Below are 25505 nucleotides of genomic sequence, written 5' to 3' on the forward strand. Positions count from 1 at the left end.
CACATGAATATTTTTTAGCATAATCTCATTTCTATCATATGGTGGTGCTAAATAGAAAAAAAAAGTGCATTTCACCTCAATTTTGAACATGTCTGTATTTTCCAGGGACAATTCTTAGAAAATTGCAAGAGGTTATGTCTAAGGTCACATGGATCTACAACAGTGAATTTCTTTACGGTATGAAAGAGAGATCTCAGAACTGCAAGTAATAAATATGATTTTGATAAGCGCTTCTCCAGGAAAATAAGAAATTCCTAAAAAGTTTTCTGTGAAGCGCCTTCCTCTTCATGTCCTGTATTACTCCATACTTATAAATAATAAAAAAGGAGACTGATAACAGTAGCTTTATGTAAGCAAGCTTAGAAATCACGCTCAGATAAGTGCTTTTGACCTAAATCTTGTAGCACCTCGATCTGACATACAACCCCACAACTGTGAAATTCTGTATGAGATTTAGCAGTTTGAAGCTGCCAACTGACCCAGCCATAAAGCAGCCAGAGATAAGGATTTATGGTACGATATGATACAATTAGACATTCACCTCCTATTTATTACAGTCTATTTCAGTATATAACCTATTTAAAAGTTGCAGGCTTTTTATTAAAATGTAAATGCTTGTGTGCTGTATATTTATAGGCAGCTAACAACAAGAAGAAAAGACTCTCATAAATTAGATTTCTATGAATGAAAAGGGTAAACAGGAGATGCTTCTGCAAAACTCCTCTAGACGTGCAGAGATAAAGGATGGCTCTACCACACAAAATAATCAGATACAAAAATAGCTGTTCAGAAACAGCACACCTAAGGAGTACTTTAATCAAACATTTAGGTTACCTGCCAAAAGGACCATGATCTCTTCAAAATGCAATGCGGATTAAAGTGTTATCTAACACAAGCAGAAAACTAACCTTGGAGTGGAAGTTCGAAATGTGTTCATCATAATTTTCATGTCTTTGGATAGAGAAACCAGCTTTTTCAGCTAGATTGCAAAACTGGTTTAAAGTATTCCCTCGGAGTGGAGCAAATACCATTGCTTTTCCCTGGAACATTAAAAAGAGAATTTATACATTTTTAAAACTGCAAGGGAACCAGATATAGCATATACGTCACTAAGCTTTTAATATGCTCAAGCTGGAAAAGTCAATTGTTCTCTTGTTAAAATACTAAAATATGGTAACACAAATAATTGCTAAAAATATGCAAGATTTCTGTGATTAAACAAATGCAATCTAGAAAGTAATAAATAAATATTTTCTTTAGAAAACTGCCAACTGCAATACATCTGCTTCTTTTCATATAATAATGGTGTCTGTGGATTACCAAAATAAAACACAGAAAAAGCATACAAAACATACACTCAATGAAAAATCCATTTGTTATCTCATGACCATGAAAAGACTGTAAATAATGATTTTCTTTTTTCTCTCTCACACATAGGAGAGTACCTCCCATTTGCTGTGAGTGGAATTACAACAGTATAAAACAAGGCAAAATAGTAGGTAAATCAGATCCAATCATTAGTTTTTCAAAGATTTCAAACTACCTGAGCAGTGCAACTAAATTTGACCTTAAATTGGTAAATTGCATTTAAATCAAGAATTAATGTTCCTGAGTACTAATTCTGGTTCTTGCAAGATGATCAGGCCATTTATGATGCCCAGGCCATACATTATGGTCCATTACCTCATTTTTTATTCATCCTTCTGTATTTAAGAAAACAAAAATTACTGTACCTTGAACTGATAGATTTTAGACACTCTGTGCAAAGTACTTGCCCAAAACCTAACCTACTTGATAGAGCATTTCTTGAAGTCCTATTTGCAGAATTAATTCTAATTGGCTGAATACTGTGTTCTGTCACATGGAATGAAAAGTGGTTGAAGAGCTGTAAGCAAAGGTTAATATCAGCCAACAGCATATCACACTGAGGGGACCCACGAAGATTACTGTAAGTTCCTGTATTTAACTTCTATGTTAACGAGAGCTAAGATTAATTTGTGAGGTGCTGTAATCAAGCAAAGAGACAAAAAACATTTTTGGGGATCTAAAAAAGTTGTAAAAGTATTATGTGCTGTGGAAGTACATTTAGCTTGAGAAAATGCAATCTGTAAGCCATAGGAAAAGAGTGATCGGTACAGAGAATTTCCATAGGAATGCTGGAAAGTTACAATGCTGGCACAGACACTTAGTGGAGAGGAGAATAGGGAACAAATCTGTGTCTCACACATGGACACAGTACAGCAACACAATGCACGGTGAGACAGCAATAAAAATTTTATGTCAGTACCTATGGTGCTAATGTGTACTTAAAAGATTCCAACCATCAACACCACAACTCTGTATTTATTCTCACAACAGCCCTGTGAGATAGGGAAATGCTGTTACTCTCATCTTTCCCATGGGAAATTTAAGCACAAAAGAGTCTTAGGGAAATATCCAAAGCAACTCAACTTCTGTTCATTTGTGTAGCTGTAGCTTTAATTCTGTGGCAAAATAAGAGGTGCAAAGGGGTGTAACTCCCACTGAAGACACTGCAATTGCTTATGTAAATGCTTGGTCTGAATACAGGCTCAGCTCAGGATGAAAAACATTAAACACAGGAAGTTCACAATCGGTTCCCTCACATCCTTGGCATGCTTTAATGTCGTCATCAGACAGAAGTGGGCAGCTAAGGGAGCCTTCAGCTGAGGGTCCTATCCCTCCTGCTGCCATCTCATGCTCCACAGAATGTTGTTCTGCAGAAACCCTTCCTGGCATACGAAAACCAAGACTCCTCTGGAGACTCTCATTTTCATGATCACTGTAATGGGAAAAACGCCCCTCATCCAGGGCTTACTGAACATATGATTCACATGGGAACTTCAGATGTGACTAAACCTTGTAAACAGAGACTGCTGGAGGCTATAGACCCTACACTAGCCACTGACCCAGCAGCTCTGATGAGGTGCTCTCACTACAGCACCCCTTTGTCCCATGTAGAGTTAGCAGCCCATGTGGTCATTCTTTCTCATATTCTCTGAAGACTACTTTCAATTAAATTTGAAAGAGGAATACAGTAAAACAGAATGTATCACGGTATGAAATATGCCTTAAATCCAGGAAAAAAAAAATGAAATAACTTTGAAAAAGGGAAATGGCTTTTATGGAAATCACTACACAGTTACTTTTGGCCAGCTCCTTAACTCGTATAAAAACCTGTTAAGCTGTTGACTTTACTGTGTGTCTACAACACCTATGGATCTTGCACTCACCAAGAAATCATGATTAAAGTTTAATACCACAATAATCTCCTCACAGCTGGCAGGTACTGTTGTCAATTCTGGTCTATCACAATCTGAGTTTAAAACATTTTTTTGTCATCTGCCCAATCTCTGATTCTGCTACCAGTGGTGGGACTGCATTCACATTTCTAATTATAAAATGTTTTTCATTCCTTGGCTGCTGTACAATAAAAACATTAGACCAGTGGCCTGATTCTACTCTTGATGGACTATTCCAAGTTTAATTCTAATTCAAAAGTGTCTCCTAGGATGATGTTTAAAATTCAAAAAGGCTTTTCCTCAGATGGAAAAACACTTCCAGTAAACTTGTGAACAAAACACAGAGGAAATGTCGTTCTGATACTTTGAAGTGTCACTAAAATGCTACAGTAAGACAATGGGACAGTCATTGATATTTTGGACATGGCTATGACTAACTTTACTCATCAATTATTACTAAATGTGTTCTTATCTGCTGGTACTAATTGCAGCTCAACAGCATCCCATTGACTTCATTAGGATTTTGAATGGATGGGCCACAGAAGAATCAAAGCCTTGATAAAAAAATTGTTCTTAATTAGGGAAATATGCAAACAAACAAATGCTAATTCTGAGATTGAAATTAAAAGTAAATTTTAATGATATAAAATCCCTCCTAAATGCTGGCAAATCAAACCAAGTAGATTGAGAGAAATAAAATATAGCCATTCAAAATAAATTTGTTTGATGTAATATTTCTGTGCTTAATCCTTTGAATGGGTTTAAAGGTGACATTTGCCTCTGTAACAAATTCAGATAGAAATTTCAACCCTCAGTAACTCTGTGAGCTGCTCATTTCTCTCTGTGAATTTCTTCCTGTGCCAACACAACTGCCTATGTGGTCAATACTAGGAACCAGATGACTGAAATGATCAGAGTCCTGTTCCAAGGAAAACAAAAAGTTACCCAAAACACATCATTCTGTACCATAAGGATTCTAATGGCCATATATATCATCCTTACTGAAAAAGGAAATACCACAGATAAATTTTAAATTAACTTAGGAACAGACTATGTGTTCTGAATCTCTCCTTCAAGAGAGCTTTGCAGGGATATCTGTTATTCTCTGTTTACTCCACTTTTTCTGTTGGTATTGTTGGTTATTATTTTCCCCAGATACTAGTTGTAGCCTAGTTATAGTTGAAAAATGACTTGCATATAGATATGTCAATTTTATCAATTTGTCAAAGTATTTCTAAAAAGGAAGTGTAAGATCTACGTTTGAGACAAAATAATTAATTTAGAAGAGTGAACTTAATAAAAGAAGTTTATGCCTTAGCTTGTGCATAAACTAATGCCTATAAACTATTCTTAATTATTGCAACTGGAAAATAAGCTCACTATGGATTTATTTGTCCTTTAAAAGCCTAAGCATAGTGCCATTTAATAAAGTGTCCTCTGACATTATAGTCAGAGATAGACAAAAATATAGATAAAAATACTTAGATTGATACAGGTTAATATGAGCAGTGAAATTGGTAACTATTTCATACTTGTGACTGCATCTTTTGGGATCTCGAATGAGCATACATTTTTATTTGTGTCTTTCAAACCATCAAGGCATATGCTTGAAGGCATCTCTGCTGAACATGTCATTTTTGGACAAAAGAGCTCATTTAAGGCATCTGTACTCCCAGCTCCCATCCTATCCAATAGTTTGCTGTCCTCTTAGTTATAAGTTACAGTAATTTGCAAGGCCATGCCATAACTGGATATCCATCCATACAGCCATTCATAAAGTGAATTAGGCAACTGAATTTAGTTAAAAAACACAGTTTAGATAGGGGTCCAAAACTCTGCAACAGAAATTCTGGAGTGGAGAATGAACTTCTTAAGCTAACTTTCCTGATAAGAAGTAGGAACCATTTGCTGTGCCTAAAATGTATGGCAAAAATATGAGGTTATTATTACTGACTATGCTATTAACCACAATGTGATTAATAGAAGCAAACACGACTAGGAAGAGAAGCAACAAAAAACCCATCTCCGATTACTCCATCTACATTCACAAAGGAGTGGAGCTCATATGCTCTGAAATACAAAGGCATGTTCTGAATTTGAATTAGCTGATTGGAGTTAAAGAGAAACAAAGTCACTCCAGGTTTGTCTTAAAGTCAGCCAAGCAATTCCACAGTTACCAAGGCACCTCTTACACACTTCTCTTCCTCTCATTCATGCTCTTCTCCCCAAGTGTCCTTTCATGGAGCCAGTAGAGCGGCCTATGGGAATACCTGAAGAACCAGCTGCTGACATTGGGCTGAATATATATATATATATATATATTTTTTTTTTTATTATTATTATTATTATTATTTTTTTAAACTGAGATCTGCTTTGTGCTCCAGATTACCTGTGGTCCCAAAAATTATTGCACTTTGACAACTATTGGTATATCATGAAAGTGAGAATGCATCTCTCTGAGCAGGAGTTGCCTAACCTCTTCTTACTGCCACTGACAGAAATATCTGGGTAACCTTTTCCTCAAGGTGGCTACATTTCTCCTGTCTTCCCGGCAGCCTTGCCCCACAGCTCATTAAAATAATTCAGTCTTAAGTAACTTGCCTTAGGTCACTCAGGAAAGTCTATGATAGAACCAAGAATAGAAACCTGATCACTCTAAGCAAAGAATGGGATTACTTACAGAACTAAAATTACTGGAGTTCTTAAGCCTTTGCACGTTTGGGTCTTCTATGCCTTTTACAGAGAAAATCTCCCGTATAAAAGAGTACACTACGCATTTTAAATAAAGTTTGGAAATGCACTGCTTGCATAAAATGTTTCCAAACTGAAAGTATACCTTATCGGAAGATATGGATGTTAAACACGAATGATAAAATTTCTGTAAAACATGAATGACAAAATTGCTGTTTCAAAATCCTATTTAGAGCAATTTTTTAATGTTTTCTCCTTTTCTTCTTTTGATATCTTCCCTTTTATAAATATTTGAGAAGATATATATATATTTTATATGCATATAACAACTTTTTTTTGCCTATAAGTCTCTCTGATTTAAGCAACCCAACAGATTTAGACTGATAAAATATCTCCTGAGCAACACTCACGTAGAACACGTAATCATTTTATGAAGAGCATAATTTCATTATTTTCTAAGGTATAAACATGTAAATACAGGACTTATTTAATGGAAAAAATGCTTTAAGCCATAGTATACATATAAGGGATTTGTTCATTTTATATAAACATAAATGAAAAGGAAAAAATATTCTTTCATAATAAATAAATACACAATGACAAAGGTTACAATTGAAGGGATTAAAAATGACAGAAGCCAACATAAAAACTTTCAATATCATATTTTACTTTAATATGAAGACATTATTATCAAAGGAAAATACTTGAGAAACGCTTTGATAAAAATAATCTGACGCTATCTTTGAAGCGGTTTCATTTATTTTACTACCCACTGTGTTCCTTATCAGAAGGCCAAGTATAAGAAGTTTCCTAGTTTATGATTAGGAAAGAATCTGATAGATTAGAAGACTCAATTGAAGTTGGACATAATAAGTATTAAAGTATTACATGACATTAATCCTGCCATTCCATTACTCTCTCAATCATTGTGCACAGACTAATTATTCTGAAGCCAGTGTTCAGGAGAAAATAGAAACATACTTACACTGGGTTGGAGTAATCTCTTTATTGCATCAACAAGGCTAGCTCTGTACTGGTCCAGAAACAGGCTGACATTGAGAAGAGAACAGAATCCAGATTAAAATGGGTTTTCAATTCTAATGATACTAATGCAGATAAGTACAAGGCTAATTACATATGTTTACACAATGCTGTAAAAGAGAAACTGTGCTCTACATTTCTATGCAGTTCAGGTACTTTTAACATTTAAAAAGACATAAAATGAAATGCAATCTAAACTAAAGCTAAATTATCAGCATGAAACAACTCTTTATAGAGCTGAAATTCAGCAATCAAACATGCTAGCTATTAAAACAATACTGTATCTGAAATGAGGATCAATATAAAAAGTTAGCATTTTACAAATATATACAAGGGGGATGGAGTTTTAAAAAATATTTTCTATTGTATTTCAGGTGTTACTTTTAAGGGTATTTTTTTTCCTTCTACCTTCACAGTTTTGACATTAATTCTTACCAATGATACATATTTGCTATATTTCTATATCTATCTATGCCTATAAAGATTTACAAGTCCCTACATCCTCCCTCTCTCCAACACTGTTGAAATACAATGGCCCAGATTGCACAGAGTTGTCATCTCTCAAGAGTGCAACCCTTCATCTCCAGCATGGGTCCCGCATGGATAGCAGCAGAGTCAATTTTCCCATGCAATGTTGCCAACACGCTCAGCCCTATTTTGGTGTGATTACCTCATGATTTGAGGGGATAATTCATTCTTCATGCCCCTCAGTACCTTAATGTATATACTAATAGTGGCAACCAGGGTGCCAATCACTCTTGACTAGATATTTGTGGACATGTAGTTACTGTGGATGAGTGCATTTACAATGGTTAGTGAACAACCATCTGATAGCAACTGATGCCTTTCAGTCCTTACTACCGTGGGCTGCATTTATATTGGTGATTCAGATAAGAAACCCTATCAAGCAGGCCACAGATAATGTGATTTTTTTCTTCTTTTTTTTTTTTTCTTCCCCCCACATTTTCTCTGTAATAAAACTGCTTGCCAGCTTGTGTCAAGTTCAAGTTTCATACTACATGGCATTTTGTCCATTCACTATGGGTCTTTTAATATACTCCCCTTCCTTTTATTCTCAAACTTCTTTTCTGAAGAGATGTGGGTAAATTTTTTTTCCAGGCTCTAAATTCTAAAAGAACATAAAAAATATATGGAAACACTGAAGAGAAAAAAGTAGTCTGTCAACAAGGCCTTTCATCAAGAACAGAAGATGTGAGGATATTTAGGTAAGGACACTCCACAGCTACCAAGGAGAACACTGTATTTTATATCACAGAGTCGAGCAGCCATGCAAGAACTGAATTTTTGCTATTCTGGAACAAGCAAGCAAAATGACACAGAAGAACACTTGTAAGTGACCATATGTCATTAGTAAAAACTGGCAGAACCTCACACTATTGACAAAATACGGTAGAATGGGTATCTATGTATGTTGAAGAACATTCAACATATCTGTATATGTTGAAGAACATTTAATACAGAAGTATGATTTTCTGAATTTCTCCTCAAGAATGGGAAGTACTGAACAATTTCCCTGATAGCCTTGCTTACAAGAAAATTTAAACTCGAGCAATTGACATGATGACTCCCCATCAGCCTTGATTTATCTTCTTGGAAGAACTTTACTGAAAACATGGATGCTTAAATTTAATTAGTTGAAAAAGCAGCTCTTATCTGTGATGTCTCTTGGGTGTTTAAATGACATTCACCTTATGTTGATCCCTATACAGATAGATGTCATAAGATACTACTTCTACTACTGGGAACTTAACCACCTGCAGAAGAAGTGGAATAGATGATTCCTCTCCCAAAAGAATAGCGAAAGGTAATTAATTTTCTTCAACACGAAACATCGCAAGCATGCACACATTTAAGACTTCCTGGCATCCTATGTAAACAGAAGTATATTCTGAATGAAAAGTGTATTTATAATATTTTTATTATTAAAGCAGTGTAGTGAAAACACAATCTTGGGGCAGCTTAGCAGCATTAAAATCCCCTTTTCATGGACCTGAATACCATTCTCTTTTTTTTTTCCCAATGAGATATGGAAATTGCTGCTACCAATCTTGTTCCTTTACAGTGAGAACTACAGGCCTTTGTTTACCAACAACTGAGTGTCTGAGAACTTAAAATTTTTCTGTCAAACTCCAATTGATATTTTGATGCCATGGGAGGTAGATTCTTGTCCCTCTTAGCTTAGGAAACCCAAATAACCTGAGAGAGTTGCCCCAAGTTGTCCTGCCCTTCAAGAGGCCTGTCCCTGGGAACATGACTCCAACTGAAAATAGTTTCTGATACTGTGATTTCCAAAATGTTGCTCTGTGAGCTTTGTACTCTGACCAGAAGGAGAAGAGAAGACTGAAGCTACTGCAATGCTACTCTAGGGAACATTTCTATCCTCCCTCGGAGATGGGGGACACCTTAAATGAGGAAAATCCTGAACAAGTCATTAGATAATCTGTGCTGCAGACAGGAACAGCATAGGATTTGGCCCACGCAAGGGGATTTAGTCATGCAGTTTTTCCTACCAGTAGAATTGTATGACTAAATATTTCCACAGCATACTGCAAATGTCCCTGAAAGCATCCTTCAAAGCTCACAACATGTGAGTTGCTGTGTCACCTGCTCTAGGTGACCCTACCTTGGCAGGTAGGTTATACTTGATGATCTCCAGAGGTCCCTTCCAACCTTAAAAATTCTGTGAACAGCTCAGTAAAATTAAATCATGCATTGTTCTAAACCACACTCACTTCTCACACCTCAATTCAAATTTGGCTTAAGCTTGCCATTACTTTTAGTGGTAATATTTCATGTTTATGTAGCTCAGGACAGGAATAGCAAGGTTTTCTTGGGGCAGGAAGGAAGTTTCAAATCACAGAAGTAGAAAGGTGAGAACACAAAGGTGAGAAAGGTTGATGACTTGGCCTTTGTTTAGACAATGCTCTTAACCTGTGAAATCTGGATGAACAGGCAGGTGACAGTCACCTCTCTACTCTCTCACTCTCTTATTAAAATTTTAAATTGCCATTCAAGCCAAAATGAAAGTTTACATCAAAATGCAGAGAACTAACAGTAAGCCACAAGGAAACAAACTTAAAAAAACAAGTAGATTCTTAGTTTGCTTCATGCTAATATCCCTTCATCTTCTGCCTCACAACAAAGGACATATATTTTATAGGCTATGATGTGAACTTTTTGCATGCTCTGCCATTGGTAAAAGAGTTGAGTTTACAGGTGGACTTCAGATATTATTACATTCATATGCAGTGTCTAATGTATAGAGCCATTTATTTTTTTGTTCACTTTCAACTACATGGGTGACACAAACTAAAAAAGACTCATTTCCATGTCATCAGGTTCCAATGCACTTGAAAGTGTGTGCCAGAAATCAGGCCGAAAATAGGGAGACAGAGGTCTTACTGCATTCCTCCAAAAAGATCTCCCTATAATAAGTGAAATAAACTAATGGAGACAAAATTGACATATTTTAAGGTATTTAAAGAATACTTTCAGTTCTACATTCTTGGCAAAGAAAACTCCCCGTGACTTCAGCAAAAATCTCAGCAGTGAAAGTAATGTGGGATAGCTCCCCCTGGCCTCTGTTATGTGAATATTTATGCCTGTGCCAAACTTCAAGAATAGAATCATTCTAAGTAAATAAAGTGGGATATTATGCATTTCAAAAACAATACAGGGTTCTAAACCTCTACATCAAATTATGTTTGAAAACTTGCTTCACAATAATGTGAAAGGTAAAGGTTTTTTATTGTCTCAGTCCTCCTGGCCTTTACCCTCTCTTTGGATTAAAAATCTCAGATTTTTTCCTCATTTGAGTATGTACAATATTTAAATAATCAGAAATCTGAGGCTCTCAAGAGCTTTGGAAAAGTCTTGGCTTTGGCCTGTCCATCCAGGCACTTGTGATTCCTCCTTCTCTATTCAAACTCACAATTCCAGCACCTGCATGATTTTATATCCACAGGTGTAGGTCAAATAAAAATCAAAAATTCTGACAATCCTCATTTGGCTTAAAATTCCCCCTGAAAAATATTAGATGGCTGGATATGTTCTAAAGATTCCATTATTTCAGTATTTTCTTTACTGTATCCTTCTTCCAGGTGTAGCCTCATATTGATTTTTTTTGTACTTATTTTTATCCAATAGTTGACATTTAAAAAATTATTTTGGAACTGCTGAACCATGAAACTATTTTATTGTCAACATCCTGAATGGTTAAATAATGACTAGCTTTCACAGTTTGCCTCTTATTTATTTTATAATCTAGTTGAGCTACTAAATTTAGCTGTTAACTAATAGACTGTTTGTTCTGGGAAATAACTTATTTTCCACTCCTGCACACAAGGTTTATGAAAGTCTGACTGTAAATATATGAATATAAACATATCGCTGCTTGCTGTAATCATGTACATTTTTACTTGAATCTCCATGTGGATTTGGTATATGTTTATGAATAGAGCTTGTTTTCATGTAAATGGGATCAAGCAGTACCACTGGTTAGCTATTCAGAGAATCAGACAATATCCCCCTTGCTGGAAATAAAACTTCAATAAAAATTTATCCATGTACCTAATATTTGAGCTCAGATTTTTTGCTTTCTAGTTCTCTGTTCTAATCTCAGATTTTATTGACTGACAATGAGCTATATGATGGTGTTAAACTAAATGCAATCTATTCTATCTGTTTTTGTCACTGCATACTTCAGGTTTCAGCTGAGAAGCCAGAAGAAAAGAGATTTTTTTTTCCTCTTCAGTGGCAGCCCAAAAAATTCAGAGAGCAAAATTCCTGCCAACAGTTTTCAAACTGATTCCATATCGCTGAAGAGAAATACATGAAAATTAAAAGATTTGAGTTTGATAAAGCATGGAACATTTCTTTCCTCAGCCTTTTCATGTACCAGGAAGCCTAGTGTCCATAACTAAAAGAATTATTTCTAAAAGAAAGAAACAATAAAGGGACTTTCATGTTCATTAAACTATATATATATATCTATGAGCACTTACAATAAGAAAATAAAAATATTTTGTGAATAAACCCACATTCTTTAAACTAACCTGCACACCTCTATTTATTTTTCAGAAATCTATAAATATCCATACACTTACCTGCATCTTAAGTGCTTCAAAACAAATGTACAAAATGCAGGGATTGCAAATGCATTATGTATTTTACCTGTCATGTCTGATTCTTTGTTTCCTAAAGAAACTACACTATTTCCAAACAGACTGGAAGGGGTATTAGGCCAGAATATTACTGAAAAAAACAACTTAAGTCTTGCTCACTGTGCTGTATACCCAGCACAAATAGGATGACATGGTGTGAGTATCAAGAATACAAGAGACAGCACAGCCAGGTTGTTTTGATATTTGTGTGAAGAACAAATTTAACTCTAAATCTCTTGGCAAGACCTTGCTTCACCCACATAATCTGGAGAACATCCATATGTGAGCCTTGTCTAAGCCTCCGAGAAGACTGCTGCCCTCCTGCTCATGTCCGCCAGCACTCTGATCTGACTTTCATACTTAATCTGATCTAATCCTGTCCAGCATTAACTTCATCTGTGCAATGAAACCTGGAGTATCCATTCTAATATTTGGTGAGGAAGGCATTTACTAAATTACTTGCTGAAATCATATGGTGTTGTTTAGCTCCTTATTTTAATCAGATGATGCATCTCTGAGGCACATTATCAGCGATTAGTTAGAAACCCTCCTCTGTCCTTTTTGGGAACAAAGAACTTTTCTAAAATTAAATGCTAAGAGAAACAAAGCACTGTCACATTCTGACAACAAATAGGTGTTAGAAAAAGGCAAAATATCACTAAACATTTTCTCCAGAGCTATACAAAACCAATAACTTAGTGAAATAAGACGAGTTTCCTTAAATAGCATAATATGAAAGAAAAACAAAAGCTTTAGAGGAATATAAGAAGACATTTAAAAAGAACATTGTTTAAAAAAAATTAGACAGTTTTGTAATTCTAATTCCCTTTGCCTTCTCCTTTAACTATTTCTAGGTAAGGTACATGAATTTGCTGAACTGAGCAGTCCTAGAAAGTCTCTGTGTTCAGAATTTGGTCTTTTGCAATGGTTATGTGCCACAAAACATAAATAACTTTTCTTTCATTTTGCACATTTAATGGGTCAAGAGCAAATATCCATGAAGGAAAGACAGATTGGTTTAAAAATATCTACTCTCCTAAATAAAATTTGCACAGCTTTTTTTTTTTTTACATTGTCTACATTTATATAACACAAAATAATTAATAATATACCATTTTTAAAGCTAGCATGCAGCAAATACAGCACAGCACAATCCCACATATGCAGTATCAGAAAAGGGTTGTATCAATAATCAAATCTATTTGCATAAATTATTAAACAAGACACCATATTGCTACATGTATTTACCTTTTCATAAATTAAGTACTGTACTCTTATTTTCCTTACTGTGAATTATCTTATTATTAGCATGTGCCTGTGCAAATAATATAAAGCATATACCTCCAAATATTGATGTCAAATAGATTTAAGAAACAGAATCTAGTGGGGGTGGAAAAAAAGGTTTGAAAATCTCTTTTTCCTTGGAAAGATTTTCCAGGGAGCAAAAAATATATCCCCTTATATCAATAGTCAGATCTTTCCTAAGAAGTAAGCTAATTGAGCTGTTTGTGTTGATAAACTCCCTTTTCTCCAGACTGTTCCTCACTGAGCCATAATTATTTGCAATTTGCCTAAGTCGTCCATTTACTGATACGTCAAGCATGAAACAGAGGCAATTCCAGAAAATGGAAATGCTTCTCAAAATCAATCTTTGGGAAATAATGTGGTAGAAGTTACTGTGTGATAGAAGACTACCTTATAACTGTCACATGGAGATGAATATTAATTTGTTGAGGTTAAGGTGGCTTTGTGCTTCATTTGTTGACTTTGCTTAGCCATCAGCAAGCAGCACAGTACAATTACTCCAGCAAAGCTATTTTTCTAACATGAGTTTTATGATTTTTATGTACTTACCAGTCAGCACACATAACAATGTCAAAATGTCCTTCCAGTTGAGAGACATCTGTCTCATTATCCCATCGTAAAATGCTAGAGGAAAAAAAGATTCAAAAAAAAAGAAAAGAAAAAAGGACTTACATTTTTCATCTTGAGATTTTTAAAGTATTAATATTATTCTTACGTGACACAGAAGTGTTAAAAAAAGGGCAAACTTGTTACTTTCAAAGGTGAATGTAAAAATCTTATTCTGTACATTTTGAGGTTATAAATCTCAAAGCTAAAGCGCTATTTTTCATTATAACAGAAAGGCATTCAGGTTCTGATGAGTGGATCACCAATAAATATGCCTTTCTGAATTAGTGGCACACGCACAGCTTCAGTTTTTTACCCCTTAACATTACTGCATGAGGAAGTGAAGTCAAAGAATCGACAATCTGAATGAAGCACAAATCTGCAGAATAGGTGTGATTTCATGGATCTCTGTTACATCTGGCAGGCAATTCAGTTGTGCTTCTCATTGATGAAGTGAGCATTCACTTGGGCTGGAGGGAGGAGAGACAGGGTGAAAAAATGCCAAGCTTAACTTCAATGCCAGTTATGTTGCCTCTGGCAAGCTTAAAAATACAGCAGTGCTGACTCTGTCAGCACCTATTCTCTCATAGGTGATAAGCTATTTAATTCTAAGACACCCAGTAGTAGGCAAAAATTCACGTATGTACAAAGTTCTTTGTTTATAAATGCTGCTGATTTATGTACCTGGCACAAGGAATTTCAGTACTTCACTCCCATCTAAAAAATAGCAACTAGTATTGGAATTTACTGCCTACTTTAAATGTCATTACCCCAAACATTTGAAGTTGCATTTCTATTTCTAGGCTATTAAAAAAAAAAAAAAAGGAATCTATCCTTTTTCATTTCCTGGTTATTTATAATAGAAAGTAGATAAATATTTATGGGAAAAGCACTTGTGGGGGAAGGGTCTAATCTGATCTTGTCAGGTTGTGCATGCTTATCTCAGTTTTGTATGAGTCTTGACCAAATAGACCCTTTAGTCTTCCCGCAGCTATAATCTACTTCTGGTTAAAAGCCATCTCCATTCACATCCTACTCCTAATATTTAACTGAGGATCAGTTTATAATGTGTTCATTCAGAAATGTTCCTTAAGTATACAAGAAAGAAAGGGAATTTTGTACATTGACTATGCTGTATGCAAAATTGGCTCATAATTATGTAGATAAATAGACACAGGGCCATAAAGAATTAAAGTACTACAATATGCATGTACATGTCCACACACACAAAATTTGAGACAGAATTCTTTTAAAACATGGAAATTATGAAAAGAGAGGCCCAGTTGGTTGTGTGGGGGCTCAATGTAACTGAACAGATCGGGACTCATTAGCCCATTTGCCCTCCTGGAATTTACTGTGACAATCCAAAGACAGAAAAGAGTAGATTAATTTAATTTTTCCCCCTCAAATTGAAAGTAATCCAGATTTTAGAAGCCTAGGTAGCTTTGCACACTGGCACGCAGCAGGCATCCAGTAGTGGAAAGTGACAAAGGAGAGTTCTCACTCTCAGCTGCTGACTGCCTGCTGGCTACCAGCAGCTTTTTCAACCCTGTTTCCGTGGAAACTTAGGTTAGAATGGTGAAAATTAGGTAAAGGTAAGTTTTGTGGGTTTAAAGCACGCACTCTAATACTTTAAGAATCCTGAAGCAGAACTGGAAATTGGTGGAAGAACTGTGAGCCTTAAAAGGCCACCTTTGGTTCTCATTGCTACAGAAACAGAGATCTGATCAGTACCACTATAGAGATTTGAATTATGTTGTTTTTTTTAAACCCATATATTTACTATCTTTCACACATGCAGTTAGAAAGGAAGCACAAGTGCCTCCTCCTGCAAAAAAAAACCCCAAACCAAACCCAATGCACTCTCCCTCAGGTTACCGTCAGGTTTTTGCTGGGCACCCGAAACAGCATTTTCTGTGCACACTTATTGTAGGCACAGAGGAGTTTGTGTCAGGAGATAAAAGCTCATAAACCAAAGTGCTGAGCAAAATATGGAATTGACGAGTTGCCAAGAGCATGAGCAGTGGTGCAACCTGACTAGTATCCAAATTGTTAAAAGGAGTGAGCTAAAGGCACCATATCCATCCATAAGCCAATCTTTCTCCCTTTTTCTGACCTACTACAACGGCTGCTTTTGGTCTTTACCTTCAGTACAGCTGCATTCATGAAGATACAATAATTATGCAAAGTCCAGTGAAAAATTTACCAATTCAAAATGAACTTTGCCATATATTTTCCAAAAGTACAGGAAAATGTTTTTTCCTGCAGGGAAATCACCACGTAAATTAAATATAATTTGTAAAAAAGAAAAACACTAGTGGGACTCATCCTGGTCTGACTCAGGATGTGTGCACACTGGTGGGAGAGATGGAATTGCAGGCCGTATGTATTTATCCATGCTATCTTTAGCTAAGTGCAAGCATGACTAGTAAGGGAGGCATAGCCAGGGATGTCAAATGCAGCACTGGCTGCAACCTCCAAAACAGTTTTAGTAGCTAACCCAGGGCTACCCTATCTACACCGTTACCTGCTTCCATAGATTTGCGGGAGCTGCAGTCAAACATCTGCACCTGCACCTGTAAAGCAGGCATGTCCCTGCATATCTGAGAATCAGAATCAATTCTGCTCAGAGTCGGCACAATTCCACCATTAACACTGATGTCAGAATCAGCCTGGTTCTGAATCAGCTGTTCTAGTGCTAATGAAAGCAGTGAATCAGACTTAGGACTTATATAAATACCATCAACTAGCCCCCAAAAAATTTTGTAATCCAAATGCACTTCCTGACTGTGAAATTCAGAAAAACCACTGATATTGCAAAACAATCCTGAAAAGGTAGAGGCATGTAGCTAAATGCATGTATCTATGTGTAGTAAGGGGGTGAGGAACAATAATTTTTTCACAAATTACTGAGGATGTGACTCTCGGACTTAGTGGTCAGACCTGAAAGAAATGCTGAAGGCACCATGAAGCAAGGTCTGATTGCATTTCCATTTAAAAAAACCCTCACTGCCAGGAAATCCAGAAAAGTGGTAGCAATGGAGGTCTAAAAATCTTAGTTTTTATGAAATTTCCTTTTAAAAGTAGAAATAAGCGTAAAAATACCACACCACAAAAAGTCTCTTAAATAGCCAGTATCATGTTGAGTGCCAGCATGAAGAAAATGCAAGTCTAGTTGTATTTTCGTCTTCTTCCTTTCCAGTGATACTAAATTAGTTTATAAAAGCCACATTTTTTTCTAAAGTTACTTTTATTCCAGCAAAGTAAGTTTTGGAGCAACAATATTTTCATGTCTTTCTTTTGAAGGAAGAGACTCCACTATTAAGAACTGAAATTACACTGCAAATTTGAGAAATGGGCTTTACTGTATATTTCTGTCCAAGCCACACCTTCAGTGCTTTTTTAAAATAAACAAGCCAACAAACCAAAATGCTTAAGGCTGTGTGATGCCCATTTGACATTATTTTGTACTGGCTTATTTAACGCATGCAGGTTTAGTTTCTTACAAGTGAAAATAGGCAACTGATTTTCAGCAGAGACCCAATGGAAATATAAAACAGCTGAGAGCTCTTTTTGGCTACAAAAATAACATTAAAAATAGGGTGTAAGAGAAAAACACTACTGTACTGTTAAGCTACTACTTAGGTTAAAGAGATAGTGGCTGAAACTTGGTATTCACTAATGGCCGAGCTATGGCCTGTATCAAATGAATTTGACCAGTTTTCAGAGGAAAAGCACCCATGTCTCAAATCTATTACTATAATTAGCAATCTTGATGGTAGTCCTAGCAAAAAGGACAAGGACTGAATGAACTATGGAAAATGAACCATCCTCTCACATGCAGATGCGGCTTCTTCCGGTCAGGGATAAAGCATACTATCAAAATAGTCTGAGAAAAGATGTATTGATGCTTTAGTTTCCTAGGCTGTCAACCTTCTACCATTCTGAAGAATTCTGAAACAAACTCATTTTAAGAAACCCCAAACAACTCATGGCACAAATAATCAAAGAAACTCTTCCTTTTTTCCCCAGTTTTTCTTTTCAATTGACAAGTAAGTCAGAAAATGTGATTAGGTTAAGACATAAGAATTATGATAATAGAACAAAAAGATCAAGTAAGAAAACAAGAGACTTAAAGCACAAAAATGTACCCCAAAAAAAAAAAAAAACAAGAACACAATAAAATAGATAAGGCTGCAGGGATAGTTACAGCAGCCAAGCCTTCTCCTGTACAGTAATTCTAATTTATGGAGGGTAGCCTGACAAATGTCGACATCCTTTTCCTTACACTGGTAAAGTATCTCAGCAATCTACAACAAAAGACCTGATTTTACCAGGTTTTATTTCTCATGCAAAATTCTTCATTACTATTATTATTCAACTTCTGTTATTCAGTGTTTGTCTTCCTAGTGTGTCTAGGCAGGTAACTTATATGACAAAAAACAGGTTAAATCTCTGATTGTTAAAACTTGAAACATTTCCAAGACCCTCCGAGATGTTCTTGTGATGAATGGCACAAGCTAGAGTAGCTCTCAAATTAGCAGATAAGTAGTTATGCAGATAAAGACAAAAATTCAAAATTAGAAAAAAAAGGACAAAAGCCTTACTTGCTTCAAAATGCATTAGCAGCTCTAATAAGGATTAAAAAAATCATCCCAATTAGCAGATGAACAGCTACCAAGAATCCCTATCTACCCACCTCTTCTTTTCATATTTTAATTTAAGTTTCAATCTTTGAAAAGCATTATCATTGGAAAGTATACAGATCCAGGTAAAAGATTTTGTCTGGAGGCTTATATGACTTTTTCTATGACATTAAGCAAGCAACTTCATTAACACATTAACAAAAGGTATCATCAGGGTGTTTCTCTGCACCTTGATCTTGGTTTGAGAGTCTTCAGTTATGTATAAAGATCAAGAAGATGGATTTTAATCTAGTGATAGAGGCAATGTGTACACCTATCATTACAACTCCTCCGAGGAATCTTGCAAAATTGCCTACTATAATTTCCCCATCTTTCTTATTATATTCTCACAAGGCTGATCTTATTTCTCCGCCTTCTTTCACCTTCTGCCTTTCTTACTTTCACTGCTTCACTTTGCTTTGTATTCTTATCCATTATCTCATTCCCTACAGTGCATATCTGGTTTGAAGGGACCAAAGTTAAGCTTTCAACCACAGGTACAACCATTTTTCCTTTCCTCTTAGAAATCTAAGCATTTCTAATGTGATATGTACAATTGCCAAAGGACACATTTTTCTAACAATGTCCTTGCAGGTTTTGGCAACTTCCATGTCACTTACTTGCACTTGTCAAAGTATACTAATGATTTTTCTCAGCTAGACTTAATATCTACACTTTATTCTCACTCTCCTGGACATTTCTTCTCTCTTAAAACCAATATATTTGGGTTTTTTACTCTTTGTTTTAATTCTTAATTCCACTGTTTTATGCTTGGGTTCTTCTAATTGTCATATAATTTTTAAAATGTGCTCTTCCCAAAATTATCTTCAGACATTTCCCACATTTCTCATAATTTCACAATGTTCCACCTCAACCTTCCTCTGAATTTTATTTCTGGGCTATCTCATCCATAAAAGCTAAAAACCTACTCATTTCTCTACTTCACACTGTGTATACAGACCCTTAATTCAGTATTTTTCAGGGCCTCGCAGAGTGAGAAGCTCATTGCATCTAAAGTACCACAAGGCATTGTAATGACATTTTATGGATCCCTTTGGACATAACCATTAATTCTAGTCTGTAATCTAGACTCAGCTTAGACCTTTCTCCCTATCTGCATAACTCAGCTCTGCTGCTTATTCTGTCTGCATAGTACTTCTAAGAAGTTTCTTACCAATCCACTCAACCTCTTGACCATGTCATCATCATTTACATCTAAGCATCACAATACTGTTCTCTCTGCTCTTGGAAAATGCAGGCTTTCCATATTAATATTTATTCAGCAGGCTGCCAGAGAGGTTGTTTTTCTTGCCTACAACCCTGATCTTGTCATCCTTCTCTGTCCTCTTCCAGGTAAGTTGCAAGTCATTGTTTCCAAATGCTTCACAACAGTTCACATCCCTATTTTTTATCTCTCATTCAATATTGAAAGGACAAGTCCCTTCTTTAATCAGCCCTAATGTCAGTCTACATCTTCCACTTAACTTTTCAAGCAAGCCCCTGTACAACTTTCTTCTGCTACATTATCCACAATATTCACAAACTTACTCCATTATCCTTGAAACTGTCCTTTAAAATCGTACCTAAATAACTGAGAAGAGGCTCTTGTGCCTCCAACTCTGCCTCTCATGCTGACTTCAGCAATCCTTGTTATCCTTCCTCACCATATCTCTCTCTGGTCTTAGATCACAGATTCACAAACTGCCTTTTCGCTCTGTGTTTATAAAGCATCTGGTACAACAATTCATTAAACCATCACATTAACATAATAATATAAAAGAAGGAAAAAGCCCACCACACCCAACTATGAGCCTCTTCAAACTTCAGATATTCTATGACTCCATGATCCTATCTAGGTTTTTCTGCCTAAAAGTTCCTTTTAAAAAGTGCGTATAAAATTACACACTTGCCTTATTTCTTATTCTAAGAACATATTTTATCTCTCTTATTTTGTACAACATATTTTGATAAAATTCAGATGGGAACATTACAGCTTTGTCTTCAAAACTAACAGTCCTAACACTTACACATTTGGTGCATATCAAAAGCTACTAAGTTTTTGGGACATAATTAATGCACTGCATGTAAATACAACTGTTGTAGAATAAATCTTTTCATTCTGTAGATACATCAGAAGTCAACATTCAGCACAAGTGTGGCTATTTATTTAAAAGAAGTGAGAATATGTATGAAAAAGACATTAATTAAAAAATACCGGTGGGGTTTGTGAGTATGACTTTTCACATCCCTTCTCTACATCCATACATTCTAAATCAGCCTTTATTTGGAAACTGGCTACTGTTTTTAGCAAGAGCCATGAAACACATTTGGAAAAGAAAAAGAGATGGTTCTCAAATTCTAATTCAGAATGATACAGTATTAAAAAATACATACTTTCAAAGCGCAAGACAGCATAAGCACACATGACACACAACTGTACTGACAGGATCAGACTTGTGTAAAAGTATGTAGGAAAAGATGAGTTTCTTGCTCTATGGAAAATAGTCTGTCCATGGGGAGGATAATCAAGGCAACCAGAAGAAAAAGCCCAAGAATGTGAAGTGAAGAAGGCAGGTCCAGAAGGACCGAATGGAGGAAAACTTAAAAGGAGCAGAGAAGACATAGTTCATGGGTTTTTAAATTCTCAGGGCAGAAGGGACCACAATAAACATCCAAGATTTCGAAGTTCTGTATCAAGCCAATATTTCTGAGGAAACTAATACATGAGTTTCAGAAACACTCAAACACATTCACTGCTTAAGAAACTATCACTTCCCATGGAAAAATGTTCTAATGTATTGTCATTCTGTCAAATATCTTTTTTTTCTAGACTGAATTTGCCTAGCTTCAACTTCTGTATCTTGTTAGGAACTTGTGAACTAGATTAAAGACTGATCTTCTACTAACGATTTTTTTTTTTATTCACATGAGACTTTCAGACCAAAATCAATTCATTTCTTAACAATCAAGTCATTTCTTTGACAAGAAAATAGAGCTTTTAACTCTCTCATTTCCAAACCCTGATTCACTCCTCTGCCCCTTTCCTGGACCTCATCCATTTTCAATATCCTTGGTTAACATCTGAATAACTATTAACTGAATATTAATGAAATAAAAAAAGACAACATTGTAAATGTCATTTTGCCAAAATTTCTAATTTGCCATGGCAAAGATTAGTCTGAAATGATGGAGAGAACCAACTGAAAGTGTGTAAGATGTACTTAATAACTGCCTCCTAATGCAGGGCCAAGGCAGACAAAAGGAAGGGTAGACAAAAGTATAATGATAAAAACATAAACCAGGAAATAACGTAGAACATGGCTGAAATGATGGATACAAAAAAAGGAATTGAACAAATAATCTTTGACCCTAACATCTCAAGGACATTTTCCTTTAAAGCCCTGGGAAGAAAGATCTCACACCTTCTCACACCAGTGGTATCTCTAATCTTTTTGCGCAGCACAAGAGAGTACAAGAGGAATAGTTTTACCAAGAGCAAGTTTTTTAAGCTAAGAGGAGACCATCATGAAACAGTCAAAGATCTGAGGAAGAATGATTTAAAATAATGCAATGTAATACTATTATACCTTTTTTCCCTGTTATTCCAAACTCATAGAAATTTTTTTATAAAGCTTGATAACACTTAAAATTTTCCTCCTTATGTATTTTTACCTGACCCCATAAAGAAGAGAGATAAAGATATAATGCAATTTAAAATGTACTTTATTAAGTCAATGCAACTAGGTTTAATACACAAATAGGAGAGGCTTGGAACTTATTCCTCCAAAAGCTGAAGTTGCACCCAACTGAAGAAAGAATTACAAACTTGCAGAAAAACTAAATATAATAATAAAATCAGGCAGGTCAAAAATAAATGAACTCTTCCTTTTGTGCTACATCTGCCTGCCAGCTGATAACTGGGATAGAGAATGGGCATTTACAGAGGATAAGAACATTTCAGAGAAGTGAAATTAATTCTTATCAACAGTGCAAAATATTCACTTCACTGTAGAAGAAACTGAAGACATTTCAGCACAGAGGCCTTTTTTGATATGTCTTCTGTAAAAGGAAGTCCTGTTTTACAAACCTTGAGCTCTTCAAAGGTGAGAACAAGTATTCAGATAAGGGAGATCTTGGGTAAGACAGCCTGCCTCTGATTCCAAAAAGCTATTGGCAAAGACCCTCATTATCAACATTCTAGGAAAATAGACTGTCACTGAAGAAGAGTTCTGACATGGCTAAATAATAGAACAAAAGCCAGGGAACAGGGTAGTAGCAAATGGTCAATTCTCACAGTGAAGGGACATAATCAATGGAGTTCCCCTGGGACCTGTTCTAGTCAACATGTTTACAAGAGATGAGCATCGAGGTGGCAAAGTTCACTGATATTAAGAAGTCATTCAAGATAGTAAGGAAAAGAGCAGACTGAAGGATTGCAGAAAAATGAAACTGAGTAATTGGACAATAAAATGACAGATGAATCTCAGTGTGGATAAATGCAAAGTGCACAACTGAAAAAACAATTCTCACTTGATATAGGAAATTAAGGTCTCCAAAATGACCATCACTGGAAAGCTTCTGATGTTGTGACAGACAGTGTAATGAAACTATTAGCCCTGTGCTCAACTGCAGTGAAAAAAGCAAATCACTGTTGGGCATTTTTAGAAGGGGAACAAAAAGTGTAATTATTCCACTACATATACCTATTTATGCACACTTTGAATGCAGTACTGATCACAGTCATTTAAAAATAAGTAGATTGAAACTGAAAAAGGTATAGAACAGGGCAAGTATGACCAGAGGTGTGGAATGCTTTCCATCTGAGTTGAGTTTTCTGTGATAAAGAGCTACAGCTTCAGAATGGACATGAGCACACAAACCGTTCTTTCCACATATACATGAAGTGTTCAAATTAAGTGAGCAGGAACCAGTAGCTCTTTCTTCTCAACCAGAGAGCAGGAAATGTTCCTTTTGGCAGCTTCCTCCTTACCAACAGAAGTTGTCATGCAAGACTGTTACTTGAGGACACTGGAAAAAAGGGATTCCTTTAGGGTCACTACGGTGACAAACACGGTGAATTCAATAAAATGTTTTCAAAAAGTTTGTGTTTACCAACTTTTAGGTAATTCTGATGAATGAAAACAGCAAGAGAGTCTTTATTAAGTCTGTCCCACATTGATAGAACCTGTTATATGACCAGTTGAAATCAGGAAGGTTACAAAGTTGACATATTTGAAGAACATTGCAGTAAGGTAAAATATTCACCTTTGCAATTATAAAAAGGCAACTAATGCAAGAACAGAAGCAGGATGATATAGTTCAGTGTTCTGTTATTGAGACCTCATCCACTGTTATGCTGGATTCCATTCAGTATTTTGAAAGACTTTTTCATTATGGATTTAGTTCTGTAAACTCATAATTGCCTTACATTGGTAAGGAACACTAAAATTTGAACTAAAATTCTGCCTAATTCCTTTAAGCAGAAGGAATTGTCTCTTTTGGTTACATGTTCATTCAATCTTGATTTGGGTTCTAAAGACGACTGTGGAATGAATAAAAAGTATATGATACACTATTATTAATGAAACCAAAGGGTGCACTGGCACAAGCATTTCTGTTACTGGCTTAATGTTATATGTCCTTGTTTATATCTTCATGTGAAATGTAATCTCTCTGAGGCAACTCTTAGCAAAACAATAGACTTATCCACAGCTAAAACTCCACAGGTCCCCATATCAACAATTAGAACACAACTTTGATTCTTTACAGATTTCCATGTTCTCAGACAAGGGAATCTGAAGGAGGAACAAATTCCTTAGTCAGTAGGACAGACTGAGTCTGTTAACCTGCAGAATATATTGCAAGCTTTCCTCTTCAGTAAAGTTTTTCCATTATGACATTTGTAATAACAACAATTTTTCAAACTTCCACTACTTAAACAGCTGTTTCAGGAAGATTTCCCCACTAAAACAAATAGAAGACAAGGAGCAGGGATTTCTTGACTTTGCTATTGCTAATTTAATGATTGGTGGACATGTTAAAAAAATGATATAGCACATGTCAAACCAGTAACAGCTGATGGCACAAAGAAACATATGTTAAGTTATAGGGTAAACAGTGCAATTCATGGATAATTTCTGAACTGTGAAAAAAATAAAATTGTCAAACCCATACATGGTATTAATACCCTTTGCTATGGCAAGACATTACTACTAACTTGATAGTATTACTGTACCTATTTCTAGTAAACATAAGCAAGAAATTCTGGGCATAATAATGAAAAATAAAAATTAAATAGAATTGTATATCCACTGCAAAGTAAACTGTTTACTAAATATCTATTATTACATTATAACACATAATATGACAAACTGCCAGCTTGGCTTACATTACTGTATTTTTAAACAATAATCAAGACTTGGCAGAGGGCTAGATAAGTGCTCATTTACTGCATTTTGTATGAATCTAAATAAATAAATGTATGGCAAGTTTTCCTAATCTAACTTCTCTTATCAATCTTGGTTGATACCAGATTGTTCCTTTTTGCTCCATACAGGTTTTGGCATATTTTCCAAGCATAGACTTAAATATCCAGAACAGTCTCAAACTGACTCTCATACTCATAATTTCTGCTCCTGTGTGGAAAAGAGTGCAAGATCCTGACATAAAATGAAGGTACAGTGAGAAGAGTCTATTCTGAATCATCTTCTATATAGAAAAAATCTTTTTAACTT

At 35.6% G+C, this 25505-nt stretch overlaps 1 protein-coding gene across 1 annotated transcript in view; it reads right to left on the bottom strand.

Moving 5' to 3' along the window:
- The window catches only part of CAMKMT (calmodulin-lysine N-methyltransferase), a gene marked incomplete at its 5' end in the record, with an annotated part of 210970 nt that overhangs the window by 7737 nt on the left and 177728 nt on the right, over window positions 1-25505 (bottom strand). The window contains 3 exons of the mRNA XM_083857623.1: window positions 909-1040; window positions 6937-7000; window positions 14030-14104. Coding sequence (XP_083713749.1) covers window positions 909-1040; window positions 6937-7000; window positions 14030-14104 — 271 coding nt within the window. The remainder of the gene's footprint in view (window positions 1-908; window positions 1041-6936; window positions 7001-14029; window positions 14105-25505) is intronic.

Source organism: Zosterops lateralis, assembly GCF_965231275.1.
Source record: "Zosterops lateralis genome assembly, chromosome: 3".
Lineage (NCBI taxonomy): Eukaryota > Metazoa > Chordata > Aves > Passeriformes > Zosteropidae > Zosterops > Zosterops lateralis.